The sequence below is a fragment of the Puma concolor genome, chromosome C1 (assembly GCF_028749965.1).
Source record: "Puma concolor isolate L17-30 chromosome C1, mPumCon1.1.hap2, whole genome shotgun sequence".
NCBI lineage: Eukaryota > Metazoa > Chordata > Mammalia > Carnivora > Felidae > Puma > Puma concolor.
The window spans coordinates 61933201-61950484 of NC_141674.1; the positions used below are offsets into that span (position 1 = coordinate 61933201).

Below are 17284 nucleotides of genomic sequence, written 5' to 3' on the forward strand. Positions count from 1 at the left end.
TTATGTGTGGTGACAGATGTTAACTAGATTTAGTGTGATTATTTTGCAATATATACAACTATTAAAACATGGTGTACACCTGAAACTAATAGAATGATATATGCTAATTATACCTCAACAAAAAGATCCTTTGAAAATTAATAAAGCTTAAATTTACTAAATATAGCTTAATATATTTTGAATCAATACTAATTTTCAGAGCCTTTGCACAAAATCATCATGAAACAATTTTAAAAAAATTTGCATTTGTTTGAGACTTCTTTGTCCAAAATGTATTCTGAGAATTAGTGTTCTATGGCATTTCTCAAAAAGCAGGGTCTGTGGTAAAACGCATGTTTAAAATGCAATTTTTTTTTCCTGGTAGTATTCCTAATGGTCTTTGACATGTGACTATCCACTGAACTTTACAGGCCATTTCTAATCCAATTTAATGTGTCTTAAGCAATTATACTTTCAACTACTCTCCTTCATAAACCTCTGCTGTAAGTAGAACAGTATTCACTACATCCTTCCTCTCCCCCCACATTTCCTATTCTGAGCTCTCCAATTTTGCTCATCCATTCTGCCAATAATAATTTCCTCTCAGCTTTCTTCTTTTCCAAATTCAAATTCACAGTTGTAAATTTCCTACTTCTATGTTTTGTAATTATTCAAATATACGCTTATATTTGCCATCGAACTGTGGGTTCTTAGAGGATCAAGAATATGTTATTAATTTTTGTATGAGTGTAGGGAAGAACTGAAATGAATTAACACTTTGATGTTTAGTCATGCCCTCTCTTTGAAGGTATCTTAGATTACTCTCATCTATTTATTACCTACCATTTAACTGGAAATTTTAATTTGGTCCTTTGATAGTTTTTATATTATTGTTTGTATTATTATTTAACTCTGGCAGTCTTATTGCCTGATGACTTGTCTCACCTAGATTTTCAGTTTCTTGGGGCCAAATAATCTTTATGTCCCCACATCACCTGACATCTTCAACAGCTGAAAGTGAATTACCATGTGAATAATTCTAACTGAAGGTAAGTATTCCTCAGTAGAAATGCCAATGATCACAGAGAGAAAGAAAAAAATGTGTACGAAAAATTTATTATCATGAAATAAGAACTTGTTCTTAGATATGTATTTTAATAGCTAGTGAAGCTATTCTCAAAACTTGGTTAATTATATTTTTCGTATATATTTAATAATTCTGGCTACATATCTTCACTATACAAGCATTTTGAAAAAAAATATGCATTATTTCTCATTGCAATGGCTTAAGTATTAATAAGTGTACTTAATACTTAAGCTACTGGTGTAGGTATGGTAAAATTTGCCATGCCCCACAGGCTCTAGTATATGACTTAAATGGACTTACATACAACCATTACTAATTTAAAAACTGGGTTTCAAATTTTTTTTACCTATTTTCTTCAATAAATAATTATGCAATAATTTTGGAAGCTAAGCATTGTACTAGATACTGATATGGAAAGATAGACCAAATTATCTTATAAAGGACTTTACAAGCTAACCTGATATAGGCTGTCTTGGGATAACTGCTATAACTGAGATTTAAATAAAGTGTTATGAAAGAACTGCCAAATGAAAAGGATTAATTCAGACTGGAAGAGCAGTTGGGGAAGGGTTAAAAGTGAAGATATTATTTCAGTTGGTTACTAAAGGATGAATAATAAAAGGATGAATTTTGTCAGTGGTTTTACAGTTCATACACTGCATGATGGGAACAAATAGGGGCGAAACACAGCCACACTCAGCAAGCATCAGCCACTAGTGATGTTGTCTCCCTGGAGAAACAATAACAAGTATTTTATCCTCACCAATCTGAGCACTCCAAAGCATTCTAATTTGCATAATAACATAGAGGCTTGTGTTGCATAATGATACGTAGATAGCACTAGCATTGGTGGGCTGGTAGTACCCTTTCAGAGTGCATATTTGAAGAAAAAGGGGATAGTATTAGTAAGGTCACTGGATTAAGAAACTCCAAATCTGAGTAGGGAGTACAGAATAATTTAATCTATCAGGAGCAAATCCAGAGTGCTGTTAGGGGAAGAGAGAGGAAGCTATGGCAAAAAATTTAGTGAGATGAGTCTGGATAAACTGGAACAAAGCATGGTGTCTGAAATGCCACTTAGATTAGATTTTATACTGTGGACAACTGCAAGGTGTCAATATACACAAGTAGGAAGTAACATGATCAGAACTAATTTTTTTTAAATATGAAATTTATTGTCAAATTGGTTTCCATACAACACCCAGTGCTCATCCCAACAGATGCCCTCCTCAATACCCATCACCCGCCCTCCCCTCCCTCCCACCCCCCATCAACTCTCAGTTTTTTCTCAGTTTTTAAAAAGAAAAAGAAAAAAAGGGAAAAAGAAAAAAATAATAAAAAAGGCTAGAGAGGGAGGGAGCCAAAACAAAAACAAAAGATCAGAACTAAATTTTAAAGACAGTTGAGGCTTGTAGGCTGGAGAACCGCTATGGGTTGAGGAAAGGAAGTCTGGAGAATGGAGATGGAACTTTCACCTTGAAGGATAAAAGGTGAATTCTTAGAGTGATTATGACAGTGTGCATTAGAATGGGAAAAGCGGGATCTAAAAGGATCAGTTTGAGACTCCCTTTAGCAGAAAAATGATTAAGGAAACATACTGGATATTGGTGATGAGACAGACTGAGTTGTAAAAGACACTGAGATTTCTAGCACTGTCAAGAGGCTAATGATGATGCCATTTATGATAAGAAAAACCATTGTTTGAGAAGCAGGTTTTACCGGATAAGGGTGGAGGTGGGATGAGATACAGGATACAGTCGTTTTATTGTCTCATCTTTGTTGTAGTTTCTATTTTTTCAAAGAGAATATATCATGTTGTAAACAAAGTACTGTTTATTAGATCTCAGCACTTAGTATGCAATATTCACATGTAATGGACTTAAAAGTTTCTATATTATCAAGACTGTACTTACCTAATTTCCTTCATTTGTTTAAGTAAATACTTTTGATATTTTTCCATTTCTAGTCTTTGCTGAACAATCAGACTTTTCTCTTGTAAGACAGCCTGATTCTTCCTCAATCTGTCCATTTTAATCATTCCTTTGCATAAAAGAGTGCGCTCATTACTTATGTTTTGAATTAATAAACGGTCTTCAGCCTTTTGTTTTTTTTCTTTCAGAAACCGAGCTCTCCTCTCTTTAACTTTTTCAAGGTAATTGAATCTGTCCTGCCAAAGTTGTTGTAAACCATTCCGAATTGTCTCATTATCTTTTGCAATTAGTTTTTGTGCAGCATTTTTTTTCTTATTTAAGTTTTCTTGAACAGCTAAGCTAACTCTTTCCTGGGCAACTTGTGCCAGAGTTACAGCTGTTATTTTTTTTTTATGGCTTTCCTGCTTCTTTTGTTCGGAATAACATTTATCAATATCACAAAGTGTTCGGAGTTTTATACCAGTTCTGTGTGTTATAAAAAACTCTTTTCTTACATTACCCTTCAACAGCATGTCCTTTTTTGTAATTTCTGGTTTTTGATGAGTGGTAGAAAATGGCTGGACATATGTAGGAAAATAATCTTGCTCCTTTTCTTTCAATAATGCAGCATACTTGAGTGAACCTGAAGTATGTATGGGTAGTTTGAACACTGATATCCTAAAGCTGGCATCCAATTCTTCACTTTCAGTTTCATCTTCAGATTCCTTCTGACCTACACCACAGGGAAGACAAATATAATACAATATGTAAGTGCTAAGCACAGTTTATTTTCTGTCCCTATTATTTTGAAAGCTACATTAATAAAGTTGACAAAAACCTGTCATTGGCGCTATTAAGAAACATTTTTCCCTACTGATGTTCTTTTTAAACTTGTGTTTTAATAGTGATTTTGGAGAGGGAAATCACTATTGAAACCATTTAACATAAAAATGCACTGATTCCTATATTTCCTACATTATTTCTCACAATTACTTAACTTGCAATAACTCAATAGCAGTATCTTATCTTACATTTAGTACTTCACCATGCATATTATTTTTAGATATATTTATTATCTCATATTGCAAAGGAATTTGTAATCCATTTTACCATATTTTTCTTAATTCTGGTGGGAACTAATAGCGGCCATTAACATTGCTTTTTCTTATATTTGACACATGAATCCCTCAGCCTCCTTTGCTATTATGTGTGGTGATGAGACTAAGTCCTCTACAGTGAAATGTGGGCAGAAGTGATATGTGTCATTTCCAGCTCAAGACTATTAAGAAACAAATATATCTTTTCTATATTTTCTTTCTTTTTCCGACTCACTGTACAGAGATAAGAATAAGGCCCTAGAAGATGGTGAATCCACAAGGTGGAAAGTCCCTGGCTCCCAGGATCACTGCTTGAAAAACTACTCACTGGCCAGGATTAGTCAAACTTGGACTCATATAAACTAGAAATAAATGGCAATTATGTTTGAGTCAATATATATTTCTGGGTCTATTTGTTATTATAGCCAACCTAACTAATATAATAGCTTGAATCACATTATTGTTCACATATTTATTTTCTGATAAACCTATTTATGAATTCAGTATCAGGTGGCAAATACAGGTTAGAAAAAAGTTATGCTTATTAGTCTTAGAAAAAAGATGTTTTCCATATTTGACTAATTCCCTCTATTAAAATTACATCTCTACTAACCGTAGTCTACAAAGATTTTAGTTTTTCTAATAGAAAATTCTCTTAAAGTCTTTATATGTCAAATGCAAATCTGATGGTGGAGGTTTTACGGAAGTTGAGGTGATCATAAAGAAGGTAGGACCTGTGGTCTAGGCAGGCAGTAGGGAAGAAGCAAATAGGCATGATTTTCATTAGAGGCCATAAGAACGTCAACATCAGAAAAGGAAGCAGAGGCGAAAATGAAGTAGAAAATCAAGTCTAGCAAATAAAAAAGGTAATTCACCAGAATACAAAGTCATCCAGGGGAGCCTGGGTGGCTCAGTCAGTTGAGACTCTGACTTTGGCTCAGGTCATGATCTCACGGTTTGTGAGTTCGAGCCCCAAGTCGGGTTCTATGCTGACAGTTCAGAGCCTGGAGCCTGCTTAGAATTCTGTGTCTCCCTCTCTCTCTGCCCCTCCCCCACTCATGCTCTGTCTCTCTCTCTCTCTCTCTCTCTCTCTCAAAAATTCATAAATATTTCAAAAAATTTTTTTTAATTAAAAGAAAAAAAGTTTGGGTCCAAAGCAAGGCACTAGATACAAAGGGACAAAATCCAGAATTTCAGTTGTAAAGTAAATAGGGTATGGTCTGGGCAACTACCTAGAAAAAGTACTCTCTTGTGTTATTTCATTTTATGTATAAATCCTGGCATGAGAAAGCTGGCCAAGAATAAAAGACTAGGGATAGAAAATACAAACTAATAAATTAAAGTTCTGGTTATTAATTTCAATTCATATGGGGGATTGGGATTTTTCCCCCCCATACCATCAAAATATGTTCCAACACCAACTGGGTGTCCTGAAATTCAACTCAAATACGACAACATCTACCTGGAGACAGGATCACATCCCACAGGTTAAAGGTTCAGTCCTAAAAGAATCCCTATCATCTTCAGATGCCAATAAGTCCAGGTTATCACCCGTGCTTCTGACCAACTGGCTATAGATTGGAGGTTCCACGAACCTCCTCTGGGTTCAATTTGCTAGAGTGGCTCAAAGAATTCAGAGAAACATTTTACTTACTATATTATTGGTTTATGGTAAAAGGATGTAACAACTCACCACCAGCCAAACAGAAGAGATACATAGGGGAAGGTATGGGAAAAGGGCACAAAACTTCCATGCTCCTTCTCCAAGCACATCACTGTACAAATCTCCACGTATTCACCAACATGGAAGCTCTCAGAACCCAGTCCTTTGGAGTTTTTATGAAGGCTTCATTACTAGGCATGGTTGATTCAATCATTGGCCATTGAGGATTGAATTCGATCTCCCTCCCCTCTCCTCTTTCCAGAGGTTGAGGGTTGGGACTAAAATTTCCAAACTCTAACCATGTGGTTGGTTCTCCTAACAACCAGCCTCATCCTTGGGTGTGATCTAAAAATCACCTCACTAAGTAAGTTCAGCTTCTTTAATTATAGTTTTGTAGGTGAAAAGCTCAACTTGACTAAGATGAATAAATATGTTGGTACTACCTACTATGAGCTAGAATCTTCAAAAAATGAAGACAGTGATGGCTCAAGAAACCTTATAGTATAGTAGTGGAGGCAAATAAGTAAAGCAGATTTCTTCAAAATATTGTGGCAAATGTTAAGATAAAAGTATGTATACACAGGAAGTGTTGAAAACATAGAAGAAAGACACTTCACCCTATCTGGGTTAGGGTAGGCAGTTGTCAGCAAAACTGCTCTGGAGAAGGTAACAGCTGGGTTAGTTTTAAGAAGAGTATTTGTTTTACACTTGTAATACTATAAGGCCCACCTTTTGCGTATATGGGAAAATTCAATTAATTTGCAAAGGTGTGGGCAAGAGAATAGGAAACAAGGCATTCCCAGGGGATGGGAGGAGAGTGACAATCAAAGATGCAGAAGTGAAAAAAAGAAAAAATATGTGAAATTTTGTTTTATAAAATATAAAGTCAGAAGCTATCATAAGCAGTTAGTTGCTACAGATGTCTAGCAAACAGGTAGGTAAATGAGCTGAATCTAAATGATGTAAGAGAGGGCATATCTGGAGACAAATATTTGGAGCCAATAACAGAGATTTTTAGGTAAAACTATAAGCATAGTCAAGAGATAAAAGAGAAGTAAGGATGAAACATTGGGTAAAATTAATTTATTTTATTTTTTAGTTTTTAAATGTTTATTTATTTTTGAGGTGGTGGGGGTAGTGATCAGGGAGGGAAGAGACAGGGACACAGAGGATCCGAAGCTGGTAGGGAGGGGATTGATGTGGGGCTCAAGCTCACGAACTGTGAGATCATGACCTGAGTAGAAGTCTTAGGCTTAACCGTAGTCTGTGCCACCCAGGCACTCCAGGGAAAATGAATTTAATATGTACATACAGGTAAGCCAAAAAAAAAAAAAAAAATCTGTGGCTATAGTTTCTTCACATGTGAGCTTCTAAAGAAATCATTATATGTAAAGAGCCTTGGTATACGTATACACCCATTTGCCCGTTTTTACCTATCGTCTGGTGAAATTTATTAACAGTGACTTCTTTCAGTCTCAGAAGCAATCCAATTTGGAAGATAAATTATACAGTCAACTTAGCTATAGGGACATTACCAAACAACAGACAAGAAGTAGGAGAGTTAACACTGTGCTGTCTGCATTGTCTTAAGTTACATTAATATCTTAGTGCAATGCCCAAGACTTGGTAGATATAAAATAAATGATTTTGTTCATACATAGGTTATGAGATCCTCAAGGCTCTATGAAAGTTGAGACAATGCTGGTTTTGTTCACTACTTTATACTAAGCACTTAGCAGAACGTTTGGTGGATGACAGGTTTTCAACAAATAGGTGTCTAATGAATATTTTTTCTACAGACAGCTAAGCCAATTCAGAGATACTCTTCATTTTGGGTGCTGGGTTGCTAATTTTAAATTTATACTTTCATCTTTTGTACCCTTAATTTTTATATTATTCCCTTTAAGAACCCTATACATCAAATATAATAGTCACAACTTCTGAATAAGACTTAAATACTTCTACTTCTTATCTTTGGCTCATGCTATCCCCACTTATTTGAAAGGTTCCATTTGCATCACCATCTATAAAAAGATTATTCATCTTGGGGCACCTGGGTGGCTCAGTCAGTTAGGCATCTGATTTTGGATTTTGGCTCAGGTCATGATCTCAGGGTTCGTGAGTTCAAGCCCAGCATCAGGCTCTGAGTTAGAGGGTGGAGCCTATTTGGAGTCCTCCTGCTCTCGCTCTCTCTCTCAAAAATAAATAAACTTAAAGATATTTTTAAAAGATCATGCATATTGAATAACATAAATACTGTCATTTATTGAACCCTTTCCATGTGGTAGTTACTAGGCTTACTTCTTTACATATATATTTAACATTTATTCAATATCGATAACCTTCTAAGGTAGATGTTATTGACCACAAATCGTAACAATACAGCTAATACATGCTGAGTTTTTGCTATGTGTCACAGTGCTCTGCATCCTTTAAATTATCTCATTTAGTTTCCTTAACAATCTTAGAGTTAAATACTGTACTATTTTTCATCCCCATCTATCAGATAAAAAAACTGAGTCTTAAAGAAATAGCCAATATGTTGGAGTAAGATCCTAACATACAGGTGATGTCCAACAACAAAACAAAGAACAAATACCTAAGAACTCTGGAGAATAAACAAAAACAAAAAAATGTGACCTGTTAAAAACATCAATATTCTCATAACAGAATCCAAAGTATATAACATTTGTGATGCTCACCATATAATCCAAAAAACATAATATGAATGATAAGTATATCATGAAAGGTATCACTTCATATAAAATACAGAAATCATGCAACCATATAGGCCATTTAGACTCTTCCTTTCTATATTTTATGTGAAGTAGTATAATATTAAGTAGATTGTGCAAAGTTAGATTTATATTATAATTTTTAGAGAAAATAAATATATAATGCAAAGAGGTCCAACTAAAAATCCAAAGGAAAAATTAAAACAGATTATAAAAATATTTGAATAAACAAAAAGAAGATAAGTAAAGAGAAACAGAGGAACAAAAAACCGAGCACGGAAGACAAATAATAAAATGATACTAATCTAATAGGATAAGTGTCTTTAAAAGAAGAGACACCAAAGAGCTCACTTTCTCCATCTCTCCATGCACACATGTACTAAAAAAAGGTCATGTGAACACACACACAGCAAGATGGTTGCCATCTGCAAGCCAGAAATCTCACCAGAAATCAACCATGTTCACACCCTGGTCTTGACTTCCAGTCTTCAGAACTGAGAGAAAATGAATCTCTGTTTAAGCCACTCAGTGTGTGGTATTTTGTTATGGAGGCTTGATCAGACTAATACCCTCTCTTTTGAACTTCTAAGAACCATTCCCCAACTGGTCTATATCCCTTAATGGCTATTAGCAGAAGGCCTCAGTTCCTTCCCTGTAGGCTTTGAAAAGAACTGCTTGGTGTAAGTATAAATTCCTTCTGACAAGGCAGCTAACTTCCCCCAGAGTAAGTAATCTGCCTGAAAGAGCCCAGAGCAGGGCACAATATCTTTTATGATAGTCTTGTGAAACACACACCATTTCTTCCGCCATATTCTGTTTGTTATATGTAAATCACTAATTCCACTCCACAAAGAGGAGAATTAGGCTCCACTTTTTTGAAGAGAAGTGTCAAAGGATTTGTGAACATATTTTAAAATCATTGTATCTGATATAAAGATTTTATATTAGGGTGCCTGGGTGGCTCAGTCAGTTAAGCATCTGACTCTTGATTTTGGCCCTGGTCATGATCTCACAGTTCCTGGGATAGAGATTCATGCTGACAGTGCAGGGATTCTATCTCTGCCACTCCCTATGCACATGGGCACACATTCTCTCTCAAAAATAAACTTAAAAAAAAAAAAAGGATTTATGTTCATGGAAATATATATAAAATAATATAGTAAATATATTATAGTAATATATATAATATAGTAAAATAATATAATAAAGCTCAGGCTCATCAAACATTTATAAAGTCATTATTTAAAAGTTTTATATAAATTTAATATTTGATATTTTATTTTAAAATATGTATCCTAGAGGTGCCCAGGTGGTTCAGTCGGTTAACCACGTGACTTGATTTCAGTTCAGGTCATGATCTCACAGTCCTGAAATAGAGCCCTGTGTGGGGGCTCTGTGCTGGTGGCATGCAGCCTGCTTGGGATTCTCTCTCTCTCTCTCTCTCTCTCTCTATCTCCCTCTCTCTTTCTCTCTCTGCCCCTCCCCTGTTCCCACTCTTTCTCTTAAAAAAACAATTATACCCTATTGTTAATGCTATAATTAAATAACATAAATGTAATATAATTATTCTTTTTCTCTAGATTACAAACTTTTTTTTAACCTAACAGACTTCACAAATATTATTATTATTGATTTGTGCCATGACTGGAAAAATTTGGAAGCACTGTCTTAATAGCAGTGGGATAAAACTTACTCATAGAGTTTATAGAGAAGTCTGCTTATGCTGTAGCTGCCCATCTTAACTCCTGGGTAAATTTTAATTTCTGGAGAATAGAGAATATGTCTTATATATCTTTGTGTCCTCCACTACAGTAAGCATAGTATTTTGCATTTTTGGAATTCAATTTTAAAAATTCAACTATTTATTAAATATGAATATTTCTACTCAAAACTAGAATATATGTACTTATGGGGTGCCTGGGTGGCTCAGTTGGTTAAGTGTCCCACTTTGGCTGAGGTCATGATCTCACGGTTCATGAGTTCGAGCCCCACATCGAGCTCTGTGCTGACAGCTCAGAGCCTGGAGCCTGCTTCATATTCTGGGTCTCCATCTCTCTCTGCCCCTCCCCAACTCGCACTCTGTCTCTCTCTCTCAAAAATAAAAAAAAAAATAAACATTTAAAAAAGTAAAAAAAAAAAATAGAATACATGTTGTACTTCTAAATATATTATTTTTTCTCAAACAGTTGTATTTTATGAGGAAGTCAAAGTCTCACTGAAACTAATGTAATATTGTGTGCCAATTATACTTCAATTAAAAAAAAGAGTCCCATTATAAGATTTAGGTATAGCAGATAACCAATTTGAAATTACTGATAATACTTCTTTTCTTACCTCATTAACTTATTTTTCCTTCCTTTTCCCTTACTCTGACACCTTTTATCTGATTATTATCCTATAGTCTTTTTGTTTTGCTTTTCCCATATCTTACTTGAAAATTGCATTGAGAATCTTTATTAGATCTGGCTGACAGCATTAAGGGTCAAAACAGTGACTATATTAAGGTAGGAGTTTAAAAAGTTAACTTTTTATACACACAAGTATAAGGTCTAATGTGCAACAGCTTTGCGTCAGTTGCATTTTTCCTGCCACTCTTGCATTATTATAAGGAAAGAAAAAAATAATCACAAAAGCCACTCATATAAAGTTCAAGTCTGTGAAGTAGACTGGTGATCTGATACATAAGCAGCTTCAATATGATACAGAGTGGCTCAATAACCAGTAAAAACTTTTCAGTAACAACAGGCCCCCAAGTGGTATTCATATTCGTGAATTAGGGTATTGACAATAAATATAATCCAAAAGAGCTGAAGGTCATCTATCTATACATGCAAGGCAAAAGGTAATGCAAATGACATCACCTTTGGATGTAAGGGCATTGACATAGAGTAATGCAAACTGTCAAATCATAGTTCAGATAGACAAAGAAAAATGTGACATGAGGTAGTTTGGATACTGAATCTCTTACCCAAACTTACCATAGGAAAATGCCTAGAGATAGAATAATGCATATTCTCCGAACATTGCTTGACATTGCAATGGAATTAGCCCTTTACCTAAATTACTGAGTCATATAAGAAAATAGTTTATAGAATTCTATTTAATATTCTCCTCTTCAACAGCAATATATATATTTTTTGATTTTCAAAAAAAATTAGAATTGTCTACTTGAATTGTAGGCTTAGAAATAATTACTTAGTTGGTCACTGATTTAAAGAGTAGTCAGAACACTGAAAAAAATGAGGTATTAAAGTAGCTTCTATTTGCACATTTAGTCTGAAAGAGCAGAGCAGGGTATCAGAACTATGACTGAAAATTGGGTACACACACAGGTGTTCTCAGAAACCCTTGGTTGAATTTTTAATATATCAGAAGCCCTTTAACACTTACCATAAATTAATGACTCTTATTGCCTCTTGCCTGTAAAAAGAGATGTTTAACAAACTGTATCTATTAAGCAAATAACAAGAAAATCTGAAACACCTCCCATGCAACATTCATCCTAGCTTTTAAAAAAAATGTTGCTACCAAAAACCAGAAAGGGATCTGTCCATTAAATAATCTTTGAGTAAAATAATGGAGCCATGATTGCATGTCATGCCTGCCAATGATTTATGTCCCAAAATATGTTATACATCGTCTGAAGATCTCCACTACTAGAAAGAGAAGCATCACTGAAAGGAAATCTTTAGTATCTAACACGTACTCCTCTCCCTAAAACTGGCTCAGAATCCAAATATGCTCAGAAGTTTTCTGTTTCTTATTATTTTCTTGTTTTTCTGTTTCTTAAGTAGAGGGTTGAAAGGAGTGTACATAAACACAAAATGATGAAATGCTGTTTAATACTATTTTGGTAGATAATAAAGAAGCATAAAAATAACCTTTTTGTAGGTCTCTGTCTTGGTGTCTTAAAGTGTCTAACTCAGTAGTTATATTACAAGTATATAGTCTGTCACATTGTTGTTTAGCATTATTTTCTTTCAACCTGAAGAACTCTCTTGAGCATTTCTTATAAGGCAGGTGTAGGGCGACAAACTCCCATAGCTAATATCATACTCAATGGTGAAAAATTGAAAGCTTTTTCTCTAATATCAAGAATAAATCAAAGATGCCACTCCTGTTCAACATAGTACTGGAGGTCCTAGGAGAAGTCATTAGACAAGAAAAATAAATAAAAGGCATTCAATTCAGAAAGGAAGAAATAAAATTATCCCTATTTGTGGAAGACGTGATCTTATATCTAGAAAACTTTAAAGAATCCCCCTACCAACTGGGTTAGAACTAATAAATTTAGTAAATTTGCTAGATATAAAAATCAACATATGAAAACTGATTACTTTTCTAGAAGCTAACAATAAACTATCTGCAAAAGAAATCAAGAAAACAATCCCATTTATAATACCATCAAAATAATTACTTAGGAATAAATTTAACCAAGAAAGTGAGAGACTATACACTAAAAACATTAAGATACTGATGAAAGAAAATGAGGAAGAAACAAACAAATAGAAAGGTAACTTGTGTTCAAGGGACTGGAAGAATTAATATTGTTAAAATGCCATACTACCCAAAACAATCTACAAATTCAATGCAACCTTATCAGAATCCCAAAGGCATTTTTTATAGAAACAGGAAAAAAAATTTTACAATTCATATGGAATCACAAAAGGTCACAAATAGTTACATCTATCTTGAGTAAAGACAAAACTAGAGGCATAACATAACTCTTCCTGATTTCAAAATATATTACAATGCTACAGTAATCAAAACAGGAAGATACTAGCATAAAGAAAGATATATTGACCAGTGGAACAGAATAGAAAGCCCAGAAATAAATTCAAATACATACCACATACAGCCACCTGCATTTTGACAAAGGTGCCAAAAAAACACAATGGGGAAAGGATAATTATTTTCAACAAGTTGTTCTGGGAAAACTGGGTGTCTACAGGGAAAAGCATGAAATTGGAACCTTTTCACATACTGACACCAAAAAATCACTCAAAATGGATTAAAAACTTAAATGTAAGGCCTAAAACTATAAAACTCCTAGAAGAAAATATAGGAGAAGAACTTCATGACATTGGTCTTGACAATAATTTCACGGATATAACAGCAAAAGCATAGGAAACAAAGCAAAAGTAGACAAGTGGGACTACATCAAACTAAAAAGCTTCTGCACAGCAAACAATCAACAGAAGAAAAATGCAATCTACAGAATGGGAGAAAATATTTGCAAACCACATATCTGATAAAGGGTTAACCTCCAAAATATATAAGAAATTCCTTTAATTCAATAATAAAAAATAATACTGGTATTTAAAAATTTTTAAGTAGACTAAAGACTTTAATAGACATTTCCCCAAAGAAGACATGTGAATGGCCAACAGATATATGAAAAAATGTTCAATGTCATCAGGAAAATGTATGTCAAGACCACAATGGGATATCACTTCACACCTGTCAAGAGGGCTATTTAAAAAATACAAGATGAGGGGCGCCTGGGTGGCGCAGTCGGTTGGGCGTCCGACTTCAGCCAGGTCACGATCTCACGGTCTGTGAGTTCGAGCCCCGCATCAGGCTCTGGGCTGATGGCTCGGAGCCTGGAGCCTGTTTCTGATTCTGTGTCTCCCTCTCTCTCTGCCCCTCCCCCGTTCATGCTCTGTCTCTCTCTGTCCCAAAAATAAATAAAAACGTTGAAAAAAAAATTAAAAAAAAATACAAGATGAAAAATGTTGGTGAGAACGTGGAGAAATTGGAAGCCCTGCACTCTGTTGGTGGCAATACAAAATGGTGTAGACACCGTGGAAAACATCATGAAAATTACTTAAAATATTAAAAATAGAACTACCATTTGATCTAGTAATCCTACTTGTGGGTATTGATCAAAAATAATTGAAATCAAGATCTTGAAGAGATATTATATAAACAACAGCCAAGGTGTGAAAACAACCTAAATGTCCATCAACAAATGAATGGATAAAGAAAATGTGACAGAGACACATAATGGAATACACTTAGTATTAAAAAAGAATGATATTTTGAAATCAGGAGACAACATAAATGAGCTTTGAGGACATTATATAAAGTGAAATAAACCAGTCACAGAAAGACAAATGCTGCATGATTCCATTTACATGAGGTATCTAAAATAGTCAAATTCATAGAATCAGAGTAGAATATTTTTGCCAAGGTCTGGGGGAGAGTAACTGGGAAGATACTAATTAATTGGCATAGTTTCAGTTAAGCAAGATGAATGAGCTCTAGAGAGCTGCTTGTAGTACACCATTGTACCTGTAGTCAACAATATTGTATTGCACAATTAAATTTTGTTATGAGGGTAGATCTCTTGTTAGGTGTTCTTACCACAATAAAATAAAAGTACACAGTTAGGACTAAGCCACAAAATGCATGCCTCTCCTCCTTGAATTTAACAAATGTCTACAATGCAAATAATGATGACAGATAGATTTCCTCACTTCCACTTTCACATTTTTATTTTACATTTTTTTCTTCAGTTGAAAGATGCAGAGACTGAAAGATATTGCCAAATTTCAGTTCAGTGATTAGAGTAGCCAGAAAAGCTAGACCTTAAGTATTACTTAACTAACTCCCTTTGAGTAATTCTTGTAATATCAACCTAATTTCATGACAATTTCCAATGATACAAGCTTCAAAGTAGATATCAATAAATAGAAATGTCAGAAGTTTCACTGAACCTTCAGAGACTATATATAGTCTATGATAAAATAGATATTTAGGATTTTTAATTGCTACTTGTGGTCATATTAGAGTTCATTTTTCTCTTTTCCTCACTCCTAAATTATTGATTCCTATTTCATTTCAATTGTAATTCATTCTGGTATATTAATGATTCTTCTATTTTAATTTCTTTTTAGATAATGTACCTAGTATGTCTAAGATTCTGTGAGCATTTACCCAGTCTCAGATCTCAAATCTCAATTTCAGTGTTTTATTAATGTAATAGACACCAATTTCCCCCAATGGCAGCTACTTAAAATTACATATGGTCTCAGTGAACAATGGAATAGCTTCTAACTTCCCAGAATCATTTTGATTTATTCATCTATTAATTCATCTATCTATCCATCCTTCCATACACTCATTAATATTTTAGTAGCTTGCAAATTCAACTGAAATTCAGGAATCACAACTATGAAATTTATTATTAAAACTCCATCTAGTTCTTAATTTTTCCTCTCAATTTTATTTTCCTTTTTAATCGTTTGAGAATTACTTGGTTTCTATGGATACTAACAATTTCTCTCTAATACAAACATGTTTTCTTTGCTAACCATAGCATATATAACAAATATAATACATGTAAAAATGTATACATAACATTGAACATTTGCTATGTGCAAGGCACTTTTGTACACAAGGGTACTATGAAAGGCATGATCTCAGGTCTCATGGAAATTTTATTCTAGTGGTAAAAGATAAGACAACAAATTCATAAATATAAAAATATCAAAGAGTAATAAATGCTCTGTCTGGGTAAAATGGCACTGAGTCTAGTAATTATACTGGACAGATAAGAAATATTTTTAAAAAATTCAATTTCATCTCAAATCTGAAAGATAAGAAGAAATAAGCAGTGGGGAATTTGGGGAGGAGGGAGAATTTTCCAGGAGAAATGAGAAGCTACTGCAAAGATACTAGTCAAGAACACATTTGGCCTTGTTAAGCATACAGAGAGAAAGCCATTTTTTGTTGGAACCCAGTGAACAAAAGGAGGGGGGTGTGAGGAGTGGTTAGAGAGGTAAGACAGAGTCCAGATTACATGTGGCATCGCAGGCCACACACACACACACACACACACACACACACACACACAGTTTAGATTTTATTCTGAAATTTAGAGTTTTTTAAATAGGGTAGTAATATGATACATGATTTTACTATGAGGAAAATGGATTTGAATGTGGATCCGAGTGTAAGAGAAACTGGTTTAAACGCTACTATAGAGGCCCAAGCAAGATTTGATGGTAGGTAGGGCTAGAGCAAAAGCAATGAAATTGCACAGTAGTAGAAAGATTTGGAATATGTTTAGATGCAAAGCCAAAAAGCCTTGCTGATAAATTAGATCACAAAGGGGGAAAAAACAACAACACACAATCAAGGATGAATGTTAGCATTTTGGCTTGAGGACCTAGTTGGATGGTGATATCATTTGTTGTGATAAAGAATACTGGAAGAAAATCAGATTTCATGAACCAGATTAAATATATATATATATATATATATATATATATATATATATATATATATATACATATACATATACATATATTTTTTTTTGAAGTTTGACTTCAAAATAGTTGACTATTTTTGAAGTTTATAGCTTTCATATTCAAACATGTTAATATTTCACTAATATGTCATATTTAAATTCTTTATCTTAAAAAATAATTTTAATTTTTCATAAATACAATGTCATTTAAAACTATATTACCCTAGGAGCTCATGGGTGGCTCAGTCAGTTAAGTGTCCGACTGGCTCAGGTCATGATCTCATAGTTTGTGGGTTCGAGCCCCGCATCAGGCTCTGTGCTGACAGCTCAGAGCCTGGAGCCTGCTTCAGATTCTGTGTCTCCCTCTCTCTCTTCCCCTTCCCCACTCACACTCTGTCTCTCTGTCTCTCAAAAAATAAATAAACATTAAAAAATTTTTAATAAAAAATATTATCCTAAATAAAATAATTTTGAACTATTTGTTTCCATTTACATGATTACTAATAATACTCTGGTTAAAAAAATGAGGAAACTGATACCTTTGTATATTTTTTATTAA

General features: G+C 34.1%; 1 protein-coding gene across 5 annotated transcripts in view; it reads right to left on the bottom strand.

The window, feature by feature from the left end:
• The window catches only part of LRRIQ3 (leucine rich repeats and IQ motif containing 3), a 257386-nt gene that overhangs the window by 22877 nt on the left and 217225 nt on the right, over positions 1 to 17284 (bottom strand). For 4 of the 5 annotated variants that reach the window (XR_015254801.1, XM_086717280.1, XM_086717282.1 and 1 more), the window contains one exon: positions 2980 to 3709. Coding sequence is in view for 4 of the 5 variants with exons in the window: in XM_086717280.1 (XP_086573406.1) it covers positions 2980 to 3709 (730 nt within the window). In the remaining variant the exon portion in view is untranslated. Of the gene's footprint in view, positions 1 to 2374; positions 2542 to 2979; positions 3710 to 17284 lie in introns of those variants that run through there. The other variant, XM_086717281.1, reaches the window with a different exon arrangement.